This window comes from Podarcis vaucheri (assembly GCF_965113315.1).
Source record: "Podarcis vaucheri genome assembly, chromosome: 8".
Lineage (NCBI taxonomy): Eukaryota > Metazoa > Chordata > Lepidosauria > Squamata > Lacertidae > Podarcis > Podarcis vaucheri.
Window position 1 is genome coordinate 90973349 of NC_138766.1, and position 23854 is coordinate 90997202.

The 23854-nt window shown below is 44.7% G+C and overlaps 1 protein-coding gene and 1 pseudogene across 10 annotated transcripts in view; both read left to right on the forward strand.

The window, feature by feature from the left end:
- Positions 1 to 23854, forward strand: part of ADGRB1 (adhesion G protein-coupled receptor B1) — a 388463-nt gene that overhangs the window by 362976 nt on the left and 1633 nt on the right. For 3 of the 9 annotated variants that reach the window (XM_082235447.1, XM_082235451.1, XM_082235450.1), the window contains 5 exons: positions 2711 to 2750; positions 10870 to 11582; positions 13571 to 13606; positions 15597 to 15701; positions 17374 to 17427. In XM_082235447.1, coding sequence (XP_082091573.1) covers positions 2711 to 2750; positions 10870 to 11582; positions 13571 to 13606; positions 15597 to 15701; positions 17374 to 17427 — 948 coding nt within the window. Of the gene's footprint in view, positions 1 to 2710; positions 2766 to 10869; positions 11583 to 13570; positions 13607 to 15596; positions 15702 to 17373; positions 17428 to 23854 lie in introns of all 9 variants that reach the window. The other 6 variants (XM_082235446.1, XM_082235445.1, XM_082235449.1 and 3 more) reach the window with 3 other exon arrangements.
- The window catches only part of LOC309539766 (tigger transposable element-derived protein 1 pseudogene), a 247767-nt pseudogene that overhangs the window by 54247 nt on the left and 169666 nt on the right, over positions 1 to 23854 (forward strand). The window lies entirely within an intron of this gene.

Below are 23854 nucleotides of genomic sequence, written 5' to 3' on the forward strand. Positions count from 1 at the left end.
TCACTTGTAATCATCAGGAGGAACCCTCCTAACAGTCCCAGAGTTATCCCATATTAGTTTGGTCTCTAGACAAACCTAGGATTTTAGCATAGTGGCAACAGTAACTTGGGACACTCTTCCTATGGGAATCAGACAGACACCTATAATCCTGATGTCATCTGCTGAAAATGTACGTATTTCAACCAAGTGTTTTTAGAGAATGAATTGGATTCTGCGTTAGTCGTTTGTTCTGTATTTGGTGGCTTCAATAGTTTCATTGTACACCACCTTGATTCTTTTTTTTTAATAATAAAAATTATTTAATGAAAGAGAGGAATGAAATGAGGGGGGAATCAGCTCTTCTAGTCTCATAAATTATCAGGATGGATGCTTGGACTTGCGGGGGGATATCTCTTGATTTCCACAGATTATTCCACTTTTCTGCCCAGTTAGCTCTTGCATAGCCACAAAAGGCTCTCTTGAGAATTCATACTTGTAAGAAGTTGTCTTGTGCTAAGTCAGACCATTGTTCCATCTTGCTCAGACCTTTCTCCAATCACTATCTTCAGCTGAACGTGCATTGAATGTGCGTCTGGATTCAGATTCTGCTTTTCTGATCTGTTGCGTTCGACAGGATGCATATCTGAATGCGTCTCTGACCCGCCAACTGACTTGCAGAAGAGTCTCGGCGTGCAGTTTTCTCCTCCAGCTGATATATGCAAGAATATGCACAAGCTGCTACCAGCTTCCTTCCCACACACATAACGATACAGTAATCTTTATACGATAATCTTTATTGTCATTTTCCCAGACAGAACAACGAAATTGAAAAAAATCTACATCAGACATTCAAAACCCAACAAGCCTCCTATCCCAGCCTGATTAGCCCCCTAAAAACTCTGACACCCCATAATTAAATACAATATACTCCCACAGAGACTACCTTACACTGCTTTTAAAACCAAAATCGCATTTGGATAGAAACTGTTTCTCAGGCGGCTAGTCCTGGTCTTTATAACCCTGTACCTTCTTCCAGGAGGCAGAAGCTGAAAGAGATCATTTCCGGGGTGCTCACTATCCTGCTCTATCTCTGCAGCTTCCTTATGGCACCTGGAAGCATAGATTTGATCCAAGGTGGGAAGAGTGCGCCCAATTATTCTCTCCGCAGTCTTTACAACCCTGGACAGCATTGTTTTTTCCCTGACCATGCAGCTCCCAAACCACACACACAGACCATAAGTTAATACACTCTCAACAGTACAATGGTAAAATGCCATCAACAGGTCCTTTGAGAGATTATTTTTCCAGAGGATTCTCAGATTCTCAGAAAGCAAATTAGACAGGATCAGACGCGAAGAAGGATTGGCATAATTGTCTCCATCCCTATAATATGTTGATTCTTTTTTTCCCCATTAATATTTTATTAAGTTTTATCAATAGAAAAGTTCAGAAAAATACAAAAACAGAAAAATACAAAATTACAAAATACAAAAATACAAACATTAAACACAAAAAGGAAGAAGAAAAAACACATATAAAAGAAAACAAAACTCCCTCTTTTTTGATTTCTCATCTTTAGTTAACTTATTTTCCTGACTTCCTCACGCCTCCCTTTTTTGTATCCCTTTTAAGAATTGGTTCAGCAAATTCATATCCTATTAGTTTATCTGTTATCAACCCCATCTTACATTTTACCTTGTTGCTAGAACCCCTTCAATTCATTTCAATGTCATCAGCATTCAACCCTATAATATGTTGATTCCTGCCAAAGGCAGCATTCACCCAGCCTTTCCTCATTTCCCCAACATTTCTCTAACTCTTAATTTCCATATTATATTTGAGCTTTCATGCAACATAAAAGCCGCTTCCAGAAAATTAATGGAATATAGTGCATGTTTGGTGCTAATTTCTGTGTTAGGTGATTCCAGAAATTGCAGCTCACTTAGCCCAGAAAAAATTATTATTATTATTATTATTATTATTATTATTATTATTATTATTATTATTATACTACCCTTCATCCAAGGATCACAAGGATGTTGATAATATAAAAACACAACAATACATACCACAGTAACAAACAGAAACCCGTCCCATTTAAAACAGATTGTTTAATTGGCCAAAGGCCTGGGAGAAGTTTCACATCGCCAAAAGTTGGGAGACTTGTGTGCGAGTCTGACGCTGCACAAGACACACTGAAATCTGCTTATTGTTTGATGTTCAAGAACCTGAAACAAAGAGCCATTTCTGATTTAACGAAACCTTCCCTGCCTAACTCAGTTGGAAATTGTCCGTTGACCAGGCTGATAGCTCAGAATGGTTTCAGATACAGATCTAAATGAAAAATCTGGTTATGGTTACGCATTCAGACGATCAACTGTGTCCATCAAAGACTGGAGGGAATTGTGGGAGTGAATTGACAAAAAGCCACAGTTCCATAATGCCATAGGTGCTGCAGTGTGAAAGGAACATTAGACAATGGGGCAGAAGTGGACAATGGAAAATTATAATCAGGAAGACAATATTGCCCCTGTCTGAACACCTTCACCTCTCAATAACTCCTCCTTTTGTTCACGCCAGGGTCTTGTTGTTGTGACTCTTTGCTTGCTAGTTCTGGAAATGTGCCAGTAACGATGGATTTGAGGCCACCCTTTCCTCTGCCACCCCATAACCTCCCCCCTACCCTCCGCCTTGTTGACCACCGCCCCCTCCTGTTTTCTCTGTCTTCCAGACTGATTTCGAGAAGGATGTGGATATGGCTTGTAGATCAGGTGAGCACATCACAGGTGAGAAATCAACAAGTGACCTGGTTTGGGGATTGAGCTTGACCTTAATTTCCTTTTCTTTCTTATGATATATATCCTTGCTGTCTGTTTGTGTCAAAAGTTGCGTTGCGTCTGGTCTGTGCGTCTGAGCTGCTCCCGGCCATTCCTGCCCCTCAAGAGCTCCTGCCTCCTTCCATCTCCTGTAGGCTAACTCTCCTCCACTGCCTTCCTATATGCTTGGGGCTTGGCTGAGGTCAACGGCAACCTCCATGGGGACAGGCTTTTGGAAGGGGCATACATAGAGGAAGAAGAGGCCTAGGCCCAAACTGGACACATTGGTGGAAGCCAGGCTGACTTAATCCCATGACTGCACCATTCGCATCTAGAGCCAGGATGGCATGGGAGGGTCTAATTCTGTGGCCAGTTCCTGCCCCTCCCCAATGAAAATCATGACACAATAATTAAGGTTAATGGCTAAATAAGGCCACAACTTTATTGGTTACAGGTGATGAGCGGTATTGGCTTAGGCATTGGTCCTAACCACTATATCTGACTCCAGCCCATCCGCTTGAAGTCCAGGAAGGGTTAACCACCAGTAGGGGGAGTCCTGCTGATGCACGTCAACTAGGGACTCCCCTGGGGTCACCAATTGGGGGCGTGCCTTAGGCCCTAATCTCCTTAGGCTTCGGACGGGGCCATGCCCCCCAGAATCCTTTACCGGACTAGCCTTCAATATGCGGGGCAGGTGATGGCGCTACCTCCCCTCTTCCATCTACAGAGCAATACCAATGCCTAAGCGCCAATACCCAGAAAGTTGTGACAATTTGCTACGAGGTAGGCGAAAAACCAAGTGACTGGTGCCAATTTGCCACGTGGAAAAATTCCTACCAGGCCCCTTAACGGCAACCAACCAAGGTCCATAGCAAGGTCAAGGAATGAAAACCTTATAGGGCGGGAGGGTGGGAAAAGCATTAACAGCTGGCAGGTGGCAAAGAGGGAGATCCCCGGCCGCATCCTGCTTTAAATAGGGCAGGCCACACACCCTAAGCCAGCTGATTGGCTGGCCAGGAGGTGACGTGGCTGGGAATACCTCCAATCATGCGAGGGCGGGGTTCCACCCTCCGTGCACGTGGTGGGGCTGAGAAGCCTGCAACCCAGTGGCGTAGCGTGGGTTGTCAGCACCCGGGGCAAGGCAAGTAATTTGCACCCCCTAACCCGTGGATTTGCACCCCCTAACCCGTGGATTTCCGCCCCCTTACCCCCAGATGTTGCGCCTGTTGCAGCCGCCCCCCCTGCACCCCCCACGCTACGCTACGCCACTGCCACAACCCCACCTCCTCCGAAGTGCAGAAGTGGCTTTCCTACATCGAAGGGGACTCTGGCATTGTTGAGGAGCTGAGACCCTCTTCATGCCCTGTTCCTTCAAGCGCTTTCCAAGGGAAAAAGTGTTGGAGGTTAGGGGGCATGGGAGGAGGGGCAGAAGATTCAGGTGCCCTCCCCTTTGTGCCCCTTCTCGTATAAAAAAAAAATAGACTCACTTTATACTTGAATGAAAATGACTGCCTTTATTTATCACAGGTCAGCCCTTGGCAGGTCTATTATTATTATTATTATTATTATTATTATTATTATTATTATTATTATTATTTGGCAGGTCTTTATTTATTTAGTTTCTCCCTGCTGTTCAGTCTTCCCAGCTTCCCAGGGTGGCCTGGTTGTTCAAAACAAGACAGAGCCTATCCTGCAATTTTACAATCTAAAAGAATCAAAAAACCACGATATAAGAGGGAAAAGGAACAGGGAGGGAAGAGGAAAACCAAAACTCCAGCACCAGTTTCTAAACAGTTGTTCCTATAACAACTTATTATTATTATTATTATTATTATTATTATTATTATTATTATTATTATCCTGTTGGAGTGACATTAAGCATTGCACTCCCAACACTGGTTCCCACAACCATTTTTGATGCATGATAACATCCACATGAATTGGCTTTTCATTGGGGCATAGTGGATTTGGGTACATTAGTTTAATCATTGTGTGGGTACTTTTACCATCTTCCCCAATTGCAGTTCAATGGTGGAAAACATTTCAGGAAATGGGTTGAAGCAGGCAGTGATGAGTCCTGATCTGGGCTCCAATTTCTTCCTTCCTTCCTTCCTTCCTTCCTTCCTTCCTTCCTTCCTTCCTTCCTTATTTCATAATTTTTTTACACTGCTTGATTGTAAAAGGGGGGACCCTCAACATGGTTTTTTAAAAAGATAACAATAAATTTACCAATAAGGAAAAATAACAATGATTTAAAAAGTGGGATCTGCTTATAACCCACCCAGGAGGTCTGTAGCCCCATTCACATAACAAAAACCACCATGCAGATATCAAAATTTTCCAAAGTAGGGGGTTTGTGGCTTCGCTTTTGAAAACAAAATAGGGGTTCCACACTGGTCAGCAAATTGGGAACCACCAATTTAAGACTTTTGAAAAGTTAAAATAAGAGTAGGCTCAAAACAGGCTAAAACTCACATCAAATTTCCAAACATCTGGATAGGCTTAGAATACAAAAATACAAAGAAGGTCCCTGTTTGATATCAATAGGCAGGCAGTTCCGAAGCAGCTCATGAGACCTGATCATCATGCCAGAAAAACCACTCCGGCTGCCCCTAACCATATAAGAACTGGATGTTTAAATTAGGACATTTAGTGATTTTCAGGATCATCGCATATTGCATTTCTTCCTCTAGACCTTCCCTGTTCTGGGAGAGGTGATGGGTGAGCTTATTCCTCAAGCATCCTCTGTCTCCTCCGCTTCTCCCTTGCTCTTACCCACGTCCTTTGGGAATTGATCACCCCAGTCCTGCAGACTTGCCTGGGCCTCCAACCTCTTCCCACCTCCCACCCCTCACCCTGCTTAAATAGACCCAGCGCTGCATCCGTTGCAACTGAGAACTCTGCCAAGAATGCCCTGTGCTGCCTCGACCCTCCCTTAAATGCTCTGCTCTCCTCCTGCATCCCTGAATCACCAGGGGGAAGGGGTAAAATAAAACCCCCAAAACACCTTTGACATTTCTTGGGATTTCCTTAAAGATCCCGGACAACCCCAGCTGCCTTCGACCCTGCATAGAATTCCAATCTTCCAAACCAGGATCTCTTCTTAAAGCTGAGAATTAATTGCTGTCTCCACCTCTATGATCGTTTCTGTATTTTCCTTCTTGGATTTGTTCCCCCCCCTTCCTTTCCAGGCTTCTCTTTTTCTGTCTGTATATATCATGCTCTTTCTTGTAGCCGATTCTTGTTTGCCACCAGGTGTGCTCTTACCTGATGCGGAGGAGATGGAGGCAGTCCCATCTCCCGGGTGAGAGGACACATTTGCACCTGTTTCCTGACTCCATACAGTATAAATTTATGGGCACGCACAAAACTCTAGGCAATGTTAAAATGCAATGTGTGGAGCTATTCTTCTCATTGTTTGGTTCATCTCTGCTTTCCATTCATCCATTTCCATGCACAAACTTTATCAATCCTTCCCCATCCTGTCTATCTGCCCATCCCCTCATCTCACTTTCCCTTTCTATTTGTTGTCTGGCTTTTTTATCAAAATGGCAGCTTCCCTACTGGGATTTGAAACTAGAGATGGAAGAGGAAATCATCTTAGTTGGATTTATATATGGATTTTGGGAGATTCGACCTGCTCAGACATGTGATTTCTAGGCAATGGCACAAACAGAAGTGCAGACAAGCCCGTACTCTCATGCTCAGTTTTCAGATCCTTTGGGGTGGACTCGCTGTGTCCCCATTCAAGTCTAGCAGATTGGCAGCGAGCCTCACAGAACGAAGGACTCGTCTGGACTGTGGGAAATGCGAATTCTGCATCAGCACTAGGAACAGGGCAGGAATCTGGCAAACGTGTTATGACACCACTTTAAACAGCCATGGCTCCCTGCGAATAATTCTGTGGACTGTGGTATGTTAAGGGTACTAAGAGTTGCTAGAAGACCCACATTCTGCCTCACGGAGCTACAATTCCCAGAGTTAACTGGGAAGAGGGATTAGTTTGTTAAACCTCTTGGAACTGGAACTCTGGGAGAGGGACAGGAACCACCTATCAACTCTCAGCACCCCTTAACAAACTGATTTTTTGGAGGCGGGGAGCTGTGACAGTTTAGCATGGTATCATATTGCTTTAAATACAGTGGTGCCCCGCAAGACGAATGCCTCGCAAGATGGAAAACTAGCTAGATGAAAGAGTTTTCCGTTTTGGAGGTGCTTCGCAAAACAAATCTCCTATGGGCTTGCTTCGCAAGACGAAAATGTCTTGCAAGTTCCTGCGGTCCCCCCCCCTTTTTCTAAGCCGCTAAGCTGCTTATCAGCTGATCCAATAAGCCGATAAGCCGCTAAAAGCCGCCAATAGCGCTAATCCGTCAATGGGCTTGCTTCGCAAGACGAAAAAACCGCTAGACGAAGAGAATCACAGAACGGATTCTTTTCGTCTTGCGAGGCACCACTGTATATGGTTTGGATATTCAGACCACATGTATGATTCAGTGAGTGAATTTACTTTCCAATGACTGCAGCTCACCCTGTAGCCAAGGACCGAGATTGCCCTCTGTCCCACAACAGTCTTCAGTATAGTGACCACTTTGTTTGTTTATTATTACATTTCTGTATCGCCCTCCCTCCAAGGAGTACAAGGTGGTGTGCACAGTTTGCTCCCTTCCCCACATTAGCCACACAACAACCCTCTGAGGTAGGGTAGGCTGAGAGGCAGTGATTGACCTAGCGAGCTTCATGGCAGAGACAGGAATTGAACCCCCGTCTCCCAGATCCAGGTCCGACACTCTGATCACTACACTATACTGGATCAATCCATTTCTGCCCAATTTGATGCATGTTTACTTGTGATGTGGGTGGCGCTGTGGGTTAAACCACAGAGCCTAGGACTTGCCGATCAGAAGGTCGGCGGTTCGAATCCCCGCAACGGAGTGAGCTCCCGTTGCTCGGTCCCAGCTCCTGCCAACCTAGCAGTTCAAAAGCACGTCAAAGTGCAAGTAGATAAATAGGTATCACTCTGGTGGGAAGGTAAATGGCCATGCGCTGCTCTGGTTCGCCAGAAGCAGCTTAGTCGTGCTGGCCACATGACCCGGAAGCTGTATGTTGACTCCCTCGGCCAATAAAGCGAGATGAGCGCCACAACCCCAGAGTCAGTCACAACTGGACCTAATGGTCAGGGGTCCCTTTACCCCTTTACCTTTACCTTACTTGTGTTGTTTGGGACTTGTGATCTGGTTGCACATTAGAAGGCTGTCCTTCCGGTGGAGCGCCAACACCAGATTCGCTCCATGGCGCATCAGACTCTTGCTATCCTCGCTCTGCCAGCTTGTGTTACAAAAATGAGTATCCTTGCTGGCGAGCAGAGTCCATGCCCATCGACAAGAGCCAGCTTGCTGGAGAGTGAGCTGCAGCCCATCACTCCTGTTTCAAACAGGGACTATTTATCGCCTTCTCTTTTCAGCTTCAAGGTTTCAAAAGGGAGTGTGAGCTCCCACAAATTATCCCAGTGCCAACATGCCCGTAGGCAGATTCTCATATTGCTTTTTCTTTTGGTATCTCCAAATGACGCCCTTCGATCAAACATGTCGCTTCCCTCTCTGCTAACGTCTTCTCACCTCTCCCCCTTCCTGGCTTCTTTCCCCTCCCTGTTTTCATTTATTTCCTCTCTCTGTGGTGTCTCTTTTTATCCTTCTGATCTCTCTCAGCGCCGACAATCTTAACCTTAACAAAACCAAAGGCATCCAACAAACGGAAGGACGTCCCTTGCTCCATTTTACACCCCTAACTCTCCAGAGCGACTGTTCTGTAATATTTTAAACAAGCAGCGGATGTTTTCTAAGCACTGCAGAGGTATTAAAAGATCAGGCAGGCACGTTTTAGGGGCTCACAACCTGACAGACATGGCACAAAAGGAAAGGTAAACGTGGAGGGAAGTGGAAAGCAAGCACTGTGATACACACAGAAACACATACCCTGGGAAGCATCCCCTGAGTTGTCTAAATGCATGAGTGATACTTGGAAGAACAGCTAAATGCCTCCATCGTTCCTTGCAAGACGTCTACTGTTTCATAGAAAAAACAGGGTCCAGAGATTTCAGTCACCCCCACATGATCTTCATCTAAGATCCAGGATCAGGGAAATTCATTTCCATGTCCATTAGATATCATAATTCCTCCTACAGTTGTCACATTTGAGTACCACAGTTCTCTTACCCAATTGGGTTTCCCGCACCCCAGGATGTCCAGATGTCTTAGACCAACCAGCCTTCCCCAAGCTGGTGCCCACATTTAGGATCAGAGTTGTAGTCCATATCATCTAACGGGTGCCATGCAAGGAAGCCCGTCTCACAAAGGCTTGGGCCATTGTTTCTGCTGGCTTGCCCTTGAATTTTGCTGGCTTAGCAAGCACAAGGCACCATAGCAGACCAATTAAATCCCAACAACCTGCTGTTGTGTTTTACAAGACAACACAACCACCCAGCATCAATGTAACGCTCCAGCCCTTAGTCGGGAATTGTTTGAATGAAGCCCCCAAGCCCATATTTGTTGGCCTTTTATTTTCCCCTGTTCTTCAGGGAGGAATAGGTAAAGCAGCTGTTCTGCTGATATGCTGGGTAAGTATTTGGTTGCATGACTCTGGGGTGTATCATAGAAGCCAACCATGAATTCTTAACCCTCTTTTCCTTTCAGCTGAGAGTTGGCTGAGCAATAGCAATGTATTGTTTATTTATATCTGTGATGCATATGTATGTTTGCATGTGATGTTCTCCATCGCCTACAGAATGTGGCTCTTTCTTTTCTTATAAGTGCTGAAGCTGCTCTTTTGGTCTGAAAGCATCTAGAGGATATTCTGCATCTAATCTCTCAAATAGGGAAGGGACAAAAATACACTTTATTATTTACTTTATATATACATTATTTGATTGTTTTTTTAAAAAAATCAAAGCAGTTACAATAAGAATAAAGGAATAAAATTATCAGTAAAAACAGTTAATAACAACAATCTTAAGCATTCAGGGGAAAAATAAAATCGACAATAAACTCAAAGGAGTTTAAAACAGACATCAGCATTTTGGATATCTGGGTAGACATGTCTAAACAAAAATGAGTTTATCAGGCTCCAAAAAGAAATCAATAGGCAGGGAGGTTCCAAAGTGTAGCTGCTGCAACACTAAAAGTTTGAGTTCTTACAAATGCAGAATGAGCTTTATTGGGCACCTGTAAGAGTGCTAGTTCTGCAGACTGAAGCCATCAATCAAGCATCATTGGGGAAAGGTGATCTCACAGGTAAACTGATCCCAAGTTGTTAAGGGTTTTATATGCTAGTAGTAACATGCTGAACTTGGCCCAGTAGCAAACTGGGAACCGGGGCCAAGGAGTCTGAGCAAAGGTGTCCTGTCTACATGGGACCAAGGTCAAGGATAAAATCAATAAAACATTTTAAACCAATATAGGTAACTAGGTTATATATCCATACAATGTTTGCATCTTGAATGAAACACAGTGGATTAAACACGGGATCTTGAGAGGACATATAAATCAAATTTATTTATTTATTGACATGTATAACCCAGTCCGAGAAGCTTGTGGATTAATTTTAAACATAACCAAGCAAATTAGAAACAGGCCATTTATTTCTTCATCCATTGTCTTCACATAATGAATGAATAGGAGACAAAAAATTCACTCAGTAGCTGTTGAGAGCAGAGCCACTAAGTCTAGAACAAGAATGAAACAAGAGTGAAACTCTAATTCCCCTTTAAAATGTGTTGCAGGGGGGCAGTTATTGACTTGTTTTTGTTTCTATTTTGGTTATGTATGTTGTGTTTTTATATTGAGATTTTATGTTGTAACTGCCCTGAGACCTGCGGGTATAGGACGGTATACTAATTTAATAAATAATGATGATGATGATGATGATAAAATAAAAAATCCCTTTAGGAGCCTCTGTTCTGGAGATAGGTGGGGACATCCCTGGGTGTTGTGATGATGGTGAGAGTCATTTTTGTTGTGTAGCAAGACACGTCCAGTTCCATCGGTTACTGATGCTTTGCCTCTTTCCGCCGACCCATTAGTGCTAAACAAAGACATCAGCACTTGCCGCACCATGACCATCACGGGGACTCTGAAACGCCCGTCCCTGCAGGATGAGGAGAAGCTGAAGCTGAACCACCAGAAGGGATCGTCCAACTTCAACAGTCTTCCAGCCAACGTCTCCAAGATGCACCTCCAAGGCTCCCCACACTACCTGGGCGCCATCAACCTCAACGACTTCAGCAATCACACCCTCACTCTGAAGAAGGACAAGAGCCAGCCCCCCAAGTCCATCTACATCTGCGACGGGGACATCTTCAAGAAGCTGGACTCAGAGCTCTCTCGGGCGCAGGACCAAGCCATAGACACAAGCTACGTCATCCTGCCCTCCAACACCGCCACCTTGAGGCCGAAGCCTCCGCCGCCTCCGCCGCCCCCCAAAGACGATACAAAATACAGCATCAACATTGACCAGATGCCCCAGACGAGGCTCATCCACCTCAGTATGGCCACTGACCCAGGTTTCGTTGTCAAGAGCCCTCCAAGGGAGCCTGTGGTCATGGGCTGCGGGGAGGGTCAGGCTTCGCCTATGTTGCAGCAGCAACAGCAGCAGCACCAGCTGTCGCCTCCGATGGTTAACAAGTCTGGTGACTCACAGATGCCAAACAGCTTGTGTGACACGGGCGAGTCTGGCAACTCTGGCATGGTGTCCAAGAGTGAGACGGTTTCCACCCTTTCCATGAGCTCCCTTGAGGTATGTTGCTGGGTGGTAGCTACGTGATATCGCACACATTTTGCACGGAGAACATTGCAGGTTCCTTTGCATCTCCGGTTGGAAAGGACCTCAGGTCCCTTGGCTGAAGAAGACCAAGCTGTCCCCAAGGCCTTGAAAAAGAACCAGTCGTATTGATACAATACGGGGATAAATTGACTGGCCGGAGTAAAGTTGGGGGGAGATAGCAGAGGCATATTGTTATTGAAAGTCTGCTCAATATTGATCCAGAGTAGATTCCAGTGTATAGTTAGCAGAGTAAAAACTTACACAGGTTGCAGGGGTTTCCAAAAATAGACCAGAGACATTTCATCCAGCAGAGCTTTACTGCATAATGGTCACAAATCCAATACATTCAGGATTGGCACTGTCCATAAGAAATCCAGTTGCAGCAGACATAACTTAGCAATAACTTATAACTGGAGAGACCTGTCAGGAGTAAGCCTGGACCAATGGTACCAAATAGTATGGGAAACAGCCTTACTAGAAAAATTAACCAATAAACTGAAACTGATACGGGGACAAATAGAAGAAGACGCCTTCACCCCGGTCTGGCTCCCCTTTATCACACACACAGCCCAACAAGACAATGACAAAAACCCACCAACAGCATACAAATCAATATGGCTAACCTGATCCAAAACATCCACCCACCCCACTCACACATGAAAACAAAGACCACCACAGCCAACCACAAATGAACAACCACACCCATGGCCAACCCCAACCTCTCTCACCACCAAAGGAACACAAGTGAACAGCAAAGAACCTGCACAAGCAATGCTGACACAAAACCCCACATATATTAAGTAAAACAGAAACATCACCACCCCACCCCACCCCACTCATCTTTCCTCCCCCCTCTACCTCTTTCCCCCTTTTCTTCCTAATGTCTCAACAAATGAAACTGATCTGTAAAAAATGTTACTTGGGAGAGAGAGAGAGAGAGAGAGAGAGAGAGAGAGACATTGTGCATACTTTTGTAAACCAAAAAACACACACAATAACTTATAATAAGTCTAAAACTAAATACTACATACAGAACACCACACCAGTTGGAAAAGAGATAGAAAGAGAAAGTGAAACCCGGGCTCCTTCTGGCCTCACTATTATACTCAGCATGACCTTGACAGAAGAGATAACAGGACCAGTTTAAGCCAGCTGTACTCAGCTTCTCGGAAGGAATAACCCAAACATCGTGAAGTTTCTGCTTGTTCCTTTCACACAGAGACACTTCCAGAACTTTCTTGAACTAAGTAGAATAGGAAAGATCTCTACACATCAGATCAATATTTTCTGCACTAAGAAATGTAAACTGGCCTATATAAAACTAATCAGAGAGAGGGATGGTTTTCATAAAACGGGTTAAAACTTTCTAAACAACTGAGTAGGATTATCTATACTAAAATGTTTTTAAAAGCATACAGCCTGCCTGATATCCAAAGGCAGGGACTTTGCAAGTGTAGTTCTGCCACACTAAATCACTGATTTCTTTAAAATGTAAAATTCACATTCTGTAGCTCCTGTAACTGTGCCAGATCAAAGCGGTTGATATGGGGTCAGGTGATCTCATCGGTAAAGTGGTCCAGATCCCAGATTGTTAACTGATCCCAAATCATTAGTGATGGGATCGTGTCCTCCACTGCTCCTCTGAGCAGCAGGCGGGTGTGGCAGAACACACATACAGCTCTGTTTTTTCAGCAGAGGAGAATGGCTAGGGGCTTCATCCACCACCTGAGGCTGTTGCCTTACTTTGCCAAATGGTAGGACCACCCCTGGACTCCGCACGGCTGCCACGATTGTGGCCATTGCTGCAAATTGTGTACACCAAGTGCCTCTTTGCATGGTGCTTTCTCAAGGAGAAATATCGCCCCCCCCCCCAAAAAAAATCGGTGGCAAAAAAAATGTTGTCGGTTTCATTGGGGTGGTATCACCCTACTGCTAATCTGTCTTTCTCTTTCAATCCCCAGAGACGGAAATCCCGGTATGCAGAGCTAGATTTCGAGGTGAGTACTTCCCCATTTACATAATGGACAGGTCAGGATGAGAGTGAATCTTATCATCCCCATTCCTCCATTGAATTTAGTTTCATATATAGTGAACTGACTGTCCTAACACCCAAAATGTCATTGTCTGAGTCCTGAGAACCCATGAATCAGTTTGTGTCATATTCAGAGCTATTTTTTTTCAGCCAGAACTCCCTGGAACTCAGTTCCGGCACCTCTCAGGTGGGCGCCATTGCCATTATAAGATGAGGGAGGCATTCATAGTGGGTTCTGGCACCTCTTTTTTCTAGGAAAAAAAGCACTGCGTATTCCCCATAACAAGGGGTAATTTTCTCCACTGGAATGTAAAGGTAAAGGTAAAGGGACCCCTGACCATTAGGTCCAGTCATGGCCGACTCTGGGGTTGCGGCGCTCTTCTCGCTTTATTGGCTGAGGGAGCCGGTGTACAGCTTCCGGGTCATGTGGCCAGCATGACTAAGCCGCTTCTGGTGAACCAGAGCAGCACACGGAAACGCCGTTTACCTTCCCGCCGGAGCGGTACCTATTTATCTACTTGCACTTTGATGTGCTTTCAAACGGCTAGTTTAGCAGGAGCAGGGACCAAGCAACGGGAGCTCACCCCGTCATGGGGATTCGAACCGCCGACCTTCTGATCGACAAGTCCTAGGTTCTGTGGTTTAACCCACAGCGCCACCCGCATCCCTCCCACTGGAATGTACATTGATGCAAATGTGTGCCTAATTTGACTCATGGGCAGTGCACAGAGAATTTCTGGTAGCCAGGCATCGAAGAAAATGTCCAGCAACTGTATCCCAGAGTGTTGCATAGGGCACCTCTCTGAGTAGGCATAGCATAAACTGAAAGAATGAAGTGGTTCGTTTTGGATGAAAAATCCTATATACAAACAGCAACCTCGTTCTCCTTATGTAGCCCAAACTGGACCATCCGCTCTCATGAGGATGTTATTAAGAGGCTTGGGTGAACCCCAAGGTTTGCAAAAGTACAAAAAGGGGTGAACCCACCAAATGGAAACCCCCTGCAAACGGACATCCTGCGTTCTGAGAGCAATGATCATTCTCAGTACTCATTGGGCCATTTAGGGGGGTTTTCAGTCCTGCATTTTTACTTGGCTAGGACTAAAGATGGGGGAGAAATTCAATCCGGTTCACATTTAAAGGCAACCCTACCTAATTCGCAGTTTCCAAAACAGTTCACACGTCTCTGAATTTTGCAGTGGATTTCCAGTGTGTTCAGAAATGCACACACTAGGATTTAGTATGCATCAAAGTCTATGCATTAGAGAAAATAGCATACAGAAATGCATTGCACTACTACAGGTGCCATATAATAATACTCATTACACACTTGTAAGAAATCAATATTTTACTATGGTAGAACACACACTTTGGAACTCCTTGCCTATTGAAACCAGGCAAACGCTCTTTGTGGTGCTTGCTTAAAATGTTTTTGTTTGGCGACCCTATCCACAAATGTAGCAGGCTGGCATGTGTATTAATCCTTTTGCTTTCTGTTGAGTTTGGTTATCTTTTTTGATTTCTTTAAAAGCTCATTTAATTATGTTACTAATATTTTAGATACCTCTTTTTAACCTTTTTATTGATCATCTTAACATGTTTCTAAAAACTGTAAACGGCTTAGCAGTTTTATTATAACCAAGCAGTTTATAAGTGTAAATCAGTAAATTTATATTAGGGGAAACTGCACCCAAAAATAACTATATTAAGAGAGACGTGCACTAAAACACTGAAGAATTTTCATCAGATCTCTCTCTCTCTCTCTCTCTCTCTATATATATATATATATATATATAATGAAGTGATATGGAAATGTGGAGAAATGAGGACTAGAACAATGAGAAACTGGGACAGATTCACCCATTCCTAATTAGGTTTAATTGATCTCACAATTCCTGCCTGAGGCTTTGATGGACCTGGGATATCCTGACCTGTTTCTCTCTCTCCCATTGCAGAAAATCATGCACACGAGAAAACGTCACCAAGACATGTTCCAGGACTTGAACCGAAAGCTGCAGCATGCAGAGAAAGAGAAGGAGTCCCCAACAACAGACAGCAAGGTGAGTTCTGGCCCAGTTTCCTGAAAACTCCATCCCCGGGGACCTAATTTATTCGGGGGTCTGCAAACAAAGGACCTGGGAAATTCCAAAAACCATAATTTTGCACCTGTGGGCAAAACCCTCCTGCCTTTTATTCTCCCCCACCCATGTGAGGATATTTGCAGTTTGAAAATCTGTTTTCGATAAGTCTTCTTCTTCGTTTGACTGGAGAAAAGCTCAAATGACTTCAATTTTTCTCTGACTCCCTGCTCCCGTGTCTTCTAGATATAGGGCTGCCATACGTCCTGGTTTTCCTGGACATGTCCAGGAATTGCTGGCCAAAATGGTATCCAGGCAAATTTTTGCCAAATGATGGGTGATCCCCAGCCCATGAAATTTTCCCATAAACTGTTCAACTGGAAGTTCTTTCTGGAGAAACTTCAGCCTGCCTTTTTTCAAAAGCTGCATTCTACTGTCCCAATGGATGATGGCATCATTCCTAAATCTCAGGCTCCACCCACCTGTTAAACCTCAAGGGGGGGGGCAAAAATAATGATCTGGCCCCCAAGCAGAGTGCCTGGCCTACAGCGCTTCCTGTGCTTTAGTAGACCACACAGATGCAGGACTAAACTCAAGAGTAACACTATCTCATACTTTGTGCTACACCTGTGCAAAATAATAATAATTTTCCATGATTGAGCTAAGCAGCAGAAGTTTGAGAAGTTTCTGAAGAATTACTTCTTGCAGATACATCCTGGTTATTTATCCATGACCATCTTCCTTTATTCTGGATTAATTAAGGCAGGATGAATCAGAAGTCAATACCAGCTTCTAGTTCAACAAAAAACATTTCTTTTTTCACCAGGCCTTTGGCTTTGAATTATCTACAGCATTTTTGTTTTCATGGACGGGATGTTTTAATGTAGGTTTTTTTAAAAAAAAAAAAACAACACACCAAATTGTTTTAGGTTGTTTTTAAAGCTGGTTTTAATGCATGTATGTGTTTGCTTGCTTAAAATATTGTAAGTCGCTTTGAGTTCCCGTGGCAAAAAAAAGTGAGTAATAAATTTAATAAATAAAATAACTAGGGTATAATCTCAAGAATGATTCTCCCCACACTGCCTTTAGAAATTAAGAAGAACTTTAGTGCAGTGATGAAGCACCTCTTCTGCAGGCAGAATGACCCCGATTCAATCTCTGGCATACAAGCACAGAATCATAGAATTGTAGAGTTGGAAAGGACCCCAAATGTCATCTAATTCAACCCTTGCAATGTATGAATATCCAGGTATACCTGGAGGTGTAGCATCTCCAGGTATAGCATCTCCAGGTGTAGCTGGGAGAGACCATTGTCTGAAATCTTGGAGAGCTTCTGCCAGTCAGAGTACACAATATGAGCTTGATGGACCCAAAGGTCTGACTCAGTAGAAGGCAGCTTTCTGTGTTCCTATGGAGGCGCGTAACGCAACACTGCTTGCCAGGATTTTATGCTTCCTTTTGCAGCTTCCTCTCCAGTTTTGCACGTTTCCCTTTCCCCACCAAGCACTATGTTTTTAAAGGGTAAATGCTCTGGAATGGTTATTTCACTGTTCTCCTGGACACAGGAGGTGCACCCTTGTTCCTTGGTATGCGCCAATTTTAATTACGTTGATCAAAGAGGAGGGAAACACCCTGTTCTCTCTTGTGCACTCAGGCTATAAAACGATGGAGTGTTTCTTCGGGCGGAAGTGATAAAACTAACGCTAGCGTAAGTCTTACTGCCTGCGTTTCCTTAATGAACCTCATAGAGACATCCTCCCCTCCAATCCTCGCCACGGCGCATGTCTTCAAACGCATTCTCCTACCCTTAAGTAAGCATCAGGTCCTCTCAGTCATGGACCAAGCACCCCTCGAATGCTCCCTTGACCCTTCCGCTCCCGACATCGCACAGCAAAGATGAATCATGCAACTCTCCCAATCCATTTCCCTCCGACATTGTTAGAGCCTTGACTGCATCCCTCCCAAACCATACCTACTTGGCAACCACCTTCTCTTGCCTTGCCAATGTCCAAAGATGTCCACTTCGCCCATCTCAGAAGCATGTTTATGGTTACGAAGCTTTTCCATCACCTTGGTTCCATGGCTACCCCAACGACTGTCCTGACAGCAGGTTCGGGACAGACATCGCCATTGAGAAGAAGAAAACCTCCCTTCTTCACACAACACATTGAGTCGTAGAATGGCAAAGCTGGAACGGACCCCAAGGGTCTTCTAGTCCAATCCTAGATCAAGTTGATTCCAAGCCAAAGGCCAGGCGGAACAACTCTGTCTTACAGGCCCTGCGGAAAGAAATCAGATCCTGCAGGGCCCTGGTCTCATGAGACAGAGTGTTCCACCAGCCGGAACCAGTGTTGAAAAGGCCCTGGCTCTGGTTGAGGCTAATCTGATTTCCTTAGGGCCCAGGACCTCTAGGGTGTTGCCATTTATGGACCTTAAGGTCCTCCTTGGGGCATATTGGGAGAGGCAGTCCCATAGGTACAAGGGTCCTAGGCCGTGAAGATAGATAAATATTTGGAGAAGGATGGGGGCAGTCTGTCAGTGACTATTAGCCACGAACATTTATTTTATTAGAGGTTTCCTAGTGCTGTTTTTCACCCTAGCTTTTCAGCTCAAAAGCACCCCAGAGCAGCTGCTTTGCGACAAGAAAAAAAATGTAACACGGTCCCTTGACGCAAAAGGAAAGGAGGAGGAGGAGGGTGGAGGAAGGGAAGCGTTCCTTCTCAGAGGCAGTATTGCCATTGAATGCCAGCTGTTGGTGAGCAGTAACCAAACAATTAAACCCCTGTGTTGCAAACAATTATCAGTAATATCCAAAGCAACACGATGACCAAGTACAACAATGCGATGTCAATATAAGCTCTTTATATAATCTATGCAGAGCATTAAACAGTATGAAATATATGAAATACACACTCTCTGCAAAACCAAATAAATCTTATAAATTTCTGAAAGTCACAAAATATGTACTCTTGGTGGATTCTCTTGAAAACACAGAAGTCTTATGCTTATTTGGTTCTATGTTTTCAAGAGAATCCATCAAGAGTGCATATTTTGTGACTTTCAGATATAAGCTGCTGGTGAGCAGCAGAAGGATGGATCTCTTGGTGTGCCCTTATTGTGGATTTTCATGGACCACTGTCTGAGGCAGTGTGCTGGGCTAGAGAGACTAGGCTTTGCAGAAGGAAGATTTCACAGAAGAATTCGGAAGCATCCCTTTGAGGCTCAAAATATCTCTCACACACTTCCTTAAGCACTTTGCTGAAGCTCTTTAGATCAGCCCTTCCCCTCCTGTGAACCAAGACTTGGGAAAAATGAGCTGGAAGTTGCTTTGCTACCAATAAGCAGGAGACCCTCAAGCAGAACTCACCCAGACAGTAGAACGTCTTGCTTCTGAAGTCACGTCACTGAGTGATGGGAAGGAGGTTCTCCTGCTCAGACTGAGTGATGCTTGAAGCCATCTGATCTCAGCCTCTAACTATGCACTGTGGAGAGGAGGAAGGAATCTTTTGTTCACGTACCACCCGGTATTTGCTTTGAAGGTGATAAAAGGAATATTCTCCCCATCTCTTTTGGGGAGGAGGGCGGTGGCTTTGATCCACGGCCTTGAGGAGGGACCAAATTCAGAACTGTTTCCAGTTCAGTGCAGCTGTCAATCTCCTGCTTTGAGCTGAAGGCTTTCATGGGCAAACCTGATGCCCAGAATTTATGCAGAGAAAAAGGTCTGCAAATGTGGCATTCATTTATTTCCTCAACACATTGCAGGGGCGGGAGGTTAAAATCCCTGGGGCTGTATTTTGTTTTTACTTTCTTTTTTTAAAAAAATAATAATGAATGACTTAATTTAAATATTTAACATGTACAATGTGGGCAATACTGGAAAACTATCAGCGCATTTTAAAGGTGTGCTTTTTTTGTACCACTTTTCATTTCAGTAAGACCTATTTCGATGTAATATAACTAATACAATCCATAAATACATAAAGACTATCTTTATAATAAAACAGGCTACAGTCAATAGCCCATCCAGTAAGAACAAATATTAAGTGATCGGAGGACAAATGGATAGAAAAAGGAAGCACAAAAAGATTTTTGTGCCATTCATCGATTATTATAAACACCTTCTTAAGATAATCATCTCAGTCTAGTTATATAGACCCACATTATGTACTGGAAGCACTTATTTTTTACTTTCCGGCTGCAACTCATTCTGTTGGATGTGTGTTTTCCAAGCCTTTCTTGTAGAAACCATTCCCACTACTCACACCGAACAACGGAAACTACCATATGTTGGGTAAATTGTGGCCCAAAGCATATATACGTACATATGTACATATGTATCTGGGGTTGCACGCTCATCTCGTTCTATAGGCTGAGGGAGCTGGCGTTTGTCCGCAGACAGCTTCTGGGTCATGTGGCCAGCATGACTAAGCCTCTTCTGGCAAACCAGAGCAGCACACGGAAACACCGTTTACCTTCCGGAGCGGTACCTATTTATCTACTTGCACTTTGATGTGCTTTCGAACTGCTAGGTTGGCAGGAGCAGGGACCGAGCAACAGGAGCTCACCCCATCGCGGGGATTCAAACCACTGACCTTCTGATCAGCAAGTCCTAGGCTCTGTGGTTTAACCCACAGTGCCACCCGCGTTCCTTCTAATACATGTACTGATGGATAATTAATCTCCACTTAAAAGCCTTGTTGAAAAAAGGAATGGCAGGCTCTGGGCACCTGAGAGCACCTCAGGACCAAAAAACGGATAGAGGTGAAACAAAAGGAACCTTCATGACCACTTCATGTTATAGAGTTGATGTAAGAAAGGTGGAGAACTTTTTAAGTACCAAGGCTCATATTAGAAACATGTAAGAGCTGCAAGGTCACAACTTAAATGTTTATGTGTGTTCCATGCAATTAGTGTGACGTACTGTGGTACCTTGGATGTTGAACTTAATCCATTCCAGGAGTCCGTTCGACTTCCGGAACAGTTTCAAAACCAGGGTGCAGCTATCAAAGCTTCCTGCACTCAATCGGAAGCCGCAGAATCTGCGTCAGACGTTTGGCTTTCAAAAAACGTTTGCAAACCGGAACACTTACTTCCAGGCTTGCAGCTTTCGGGATCCAATTTGTTCGGGAGCCAAGCCATTCCACAACCAAGGTACTGTGGGCATCTTGGAGTTGATAGGCCAGCTGCCTCGGCCCCAGCTAGAAGGTCTCCCTCTCAGCCTTGCCACTGCAAAGATTCGTCGACCTCTGCTCCTACGTACATCAGTGACTCAAGCTTACAGACTTGAGCACACTTTATTCAGCAGTGTATACTGTACAACAGAAGAGGCTTGAGGCTGTAGATGCATACTAAGCTACACATTTATTAAACATAAAGGTAAAGGTAAAGGGACCCCTGACCATTAGGTCCAGTCGTGGCCGACGCTGGGGTTGTGGCGCTCATCTCACTTGATTGGCCAAGGGAGTCGGTGTACAGCTTCCGGGTCATGTGGCCAGCAGGACTAAGCCGCTTCTGGCGAACCAGAGCAGTGCACGGAAACACCGTTTACCTTCCCGCCAGAGTGGTACCTATTTATCTACTTGCACTTTGAAGTGCTTTCGAACTGCTAGGTGGGCAGGAGCAGGGACCGAGCAACGGGAGCTCACCCCTTCATGGGGATTCGAACCACTGACCTTCTGATCGGCAAGTCCTAGTCTCTGTGGTTTAACCCACAGCGCCACCCACATCCCTTATTAAACATAAATCAGGACAAAGAAACATGCCGTCTCTCCTTGCCGTCTTCTCGGAGAGAGCGCCAAAAACAACAGCTATACAGAGCGGAAGTTCCGCTCACGCCAGCAATCTGTGCTGGAATGTAAACAGACATGTGACACGTAACAATCCCATGTCTGCAGCAAAAGATGGAATGGAATCTCAACAGGTATCACTGTATTACTAGGGGTTCCAGACCCTGCTCATTTTGCTCGCCAATCCTGCAGATGCCCCACCCTATGCTAACCCCCTCCTTTGAATTTCATCCCGACTCCATATTCTCACACAGCTCCTCCAGTACTCCATCCCCTCACAGCATGGAGGGATATCCTCTCAAAAGGATGGGAAATTCTTACTTCCAAAGAACTAGTGGATAAGTTTTGTAGCACAAAAGGAGGTTTCTTCCCCCACCCCACCCCCCAGTGAGGTTTCATGAGTTTCCTTCAATTTCTCCTCAGCCATCACACATGTGTACCTTACTTCCATTCCCCCAGTGCTGTGACTGCCTGAATTGAATCCTGCACTCCTTTTCTCTCTCCAGTAACCCCTAATCTTTCCCATGGCAGATATTTCGCATGAAAAATCCCTTTGTGAATTGTAATAACGCTCTTGGTGAGGTTTCTACAGCCTGCTTTATTGAAGAGAATGATGCACCATTTTAAAAGCAAAATATCCCCCTTGGGTTTCGAACATGCTATTTTGGGTAGCGTTATGGAAAGATCCTATTGTGCTTACATCTATATAAATCACAGAATACCACTAAGTTTGTCTGGTGCCACCGAGCAAGGAGAAGTTTATCAGGTTTTTAAGAACGCTTCCTGTCAAATTACATGAGCCTTGGCCTTCCACAAGATGGCAGATAATTATAGCAGTGATCCCTCCCAGTTGATCCAGAATGATGAGATTTCCGATGGCATCAGGAACATGAATTGTCTGCCATTTTGTGGGAAGGGCAGGGCTTGCGTATATTGCCAGGGGATCCCCATTTCCTAATCCTTCCTTCTACAAGCCATTGCAGCCAGTTCATTAGCGTAACAAGGGGAAGGATGGTGAAATTAAGGGCCAAACTAGATGCGATTCCAACTGAGCCATGACTGGAGCTCCCACTTTTTTAAAAAATGCAAATAGCAGATGCAGTGGTAGAGCAGGAATAGGGAACATTTTTCAGTCTGAGGGTTACCTTCCCTTGTAGGTTGTGGAAGTTTTTCTGGGAGCTACAAACAAGTGATTGGCGGAGACAAAAGGAAACTGTATTGTGCAATGGATGTGACTTTTACCTCTATCCCTGTCAGGCTTCAGGGACTCAGCTTCCTCCCCGTCCCCCTTTGGCAGTAGATAAACAGAACAAAATAAAAGGAGACTCTTACCAGTTTGAGATTTTAATGATCACAGCAAGAGAACAAAGAATCCATTCCTAGGAATGAAGGTGCTCCCAGTTAAAGATTCCATCCACTTCCCCCCTTGTCACCCACGTCACTACCGCATCTTGCAGCCTGATCTCGCAACCACCAAGCTTTCAGAGCTGCCACCTTACCTGATCTCCTTGACCTTGGACTGATCAGATGGACACATTCCAGAGAGAGTGTGTCTGTTAACTCTCTCTCTTTCCCAGTTCTTCTTCTCCTAGCTGTTCCCCACCAAGTTCTTCCCAACTTCTGCCTTCTGAACTATGTCCCTTTGCAAATCACTGTTCCAAATCTATACTGTCCCACTGCTCCTGGGAAGATTCAGGATCCTGCTCAGGAGCAGGGGGAGGCTTCCACCATTCCTCCTCAGTGCAGCCCTCCTCAGCACAATCCCTGACAATACCGCAGGGTGCATTCTAGGTACCCAGAAGTTTCTGCAAACCTCTCCCACCCACATCTCTTCATCCATCCAGACAAGAAGCATTATCACAGCTCAAGGACACATTTCAGCCAAACCAGAGTACCAGAGGGGAGTCTGGAACAGGGCTGATGAGGGGGTGTGGTCTGGGGAGAGTTTCGGAGACTAAACAGGGAGATATGGAGGACCAGATTCAAGCACCAGGCTGAAGGGTCTCCATCCCTCTGGTAGGGCATTCATGGCCAAGGCCCAGTGCCAGGGAAGGAGGATTTATCCTTCTCTTATCATGCAATTACCCCAACCCAAATTGCTCCAAATGGACATGGCTTTTTGGTGCGGGGGGGGGGAGTAATGAATGCACTGAAGTTGCCACTACAAATGCATATTCTTTAGTAAAGGAGGGAAAGGGGGAAATTACCTTTTCAAATATATTGACTGTCACCTGAGGCTTTTGCAAATACTTGCATTCAAGTAATTAATTTTAAAGCCATCCACCTCCCAATTAATCCAGTGTCATTTTAATCGACCGAAGGCTTTTTTTTTATCAATTCAGCCAAAAG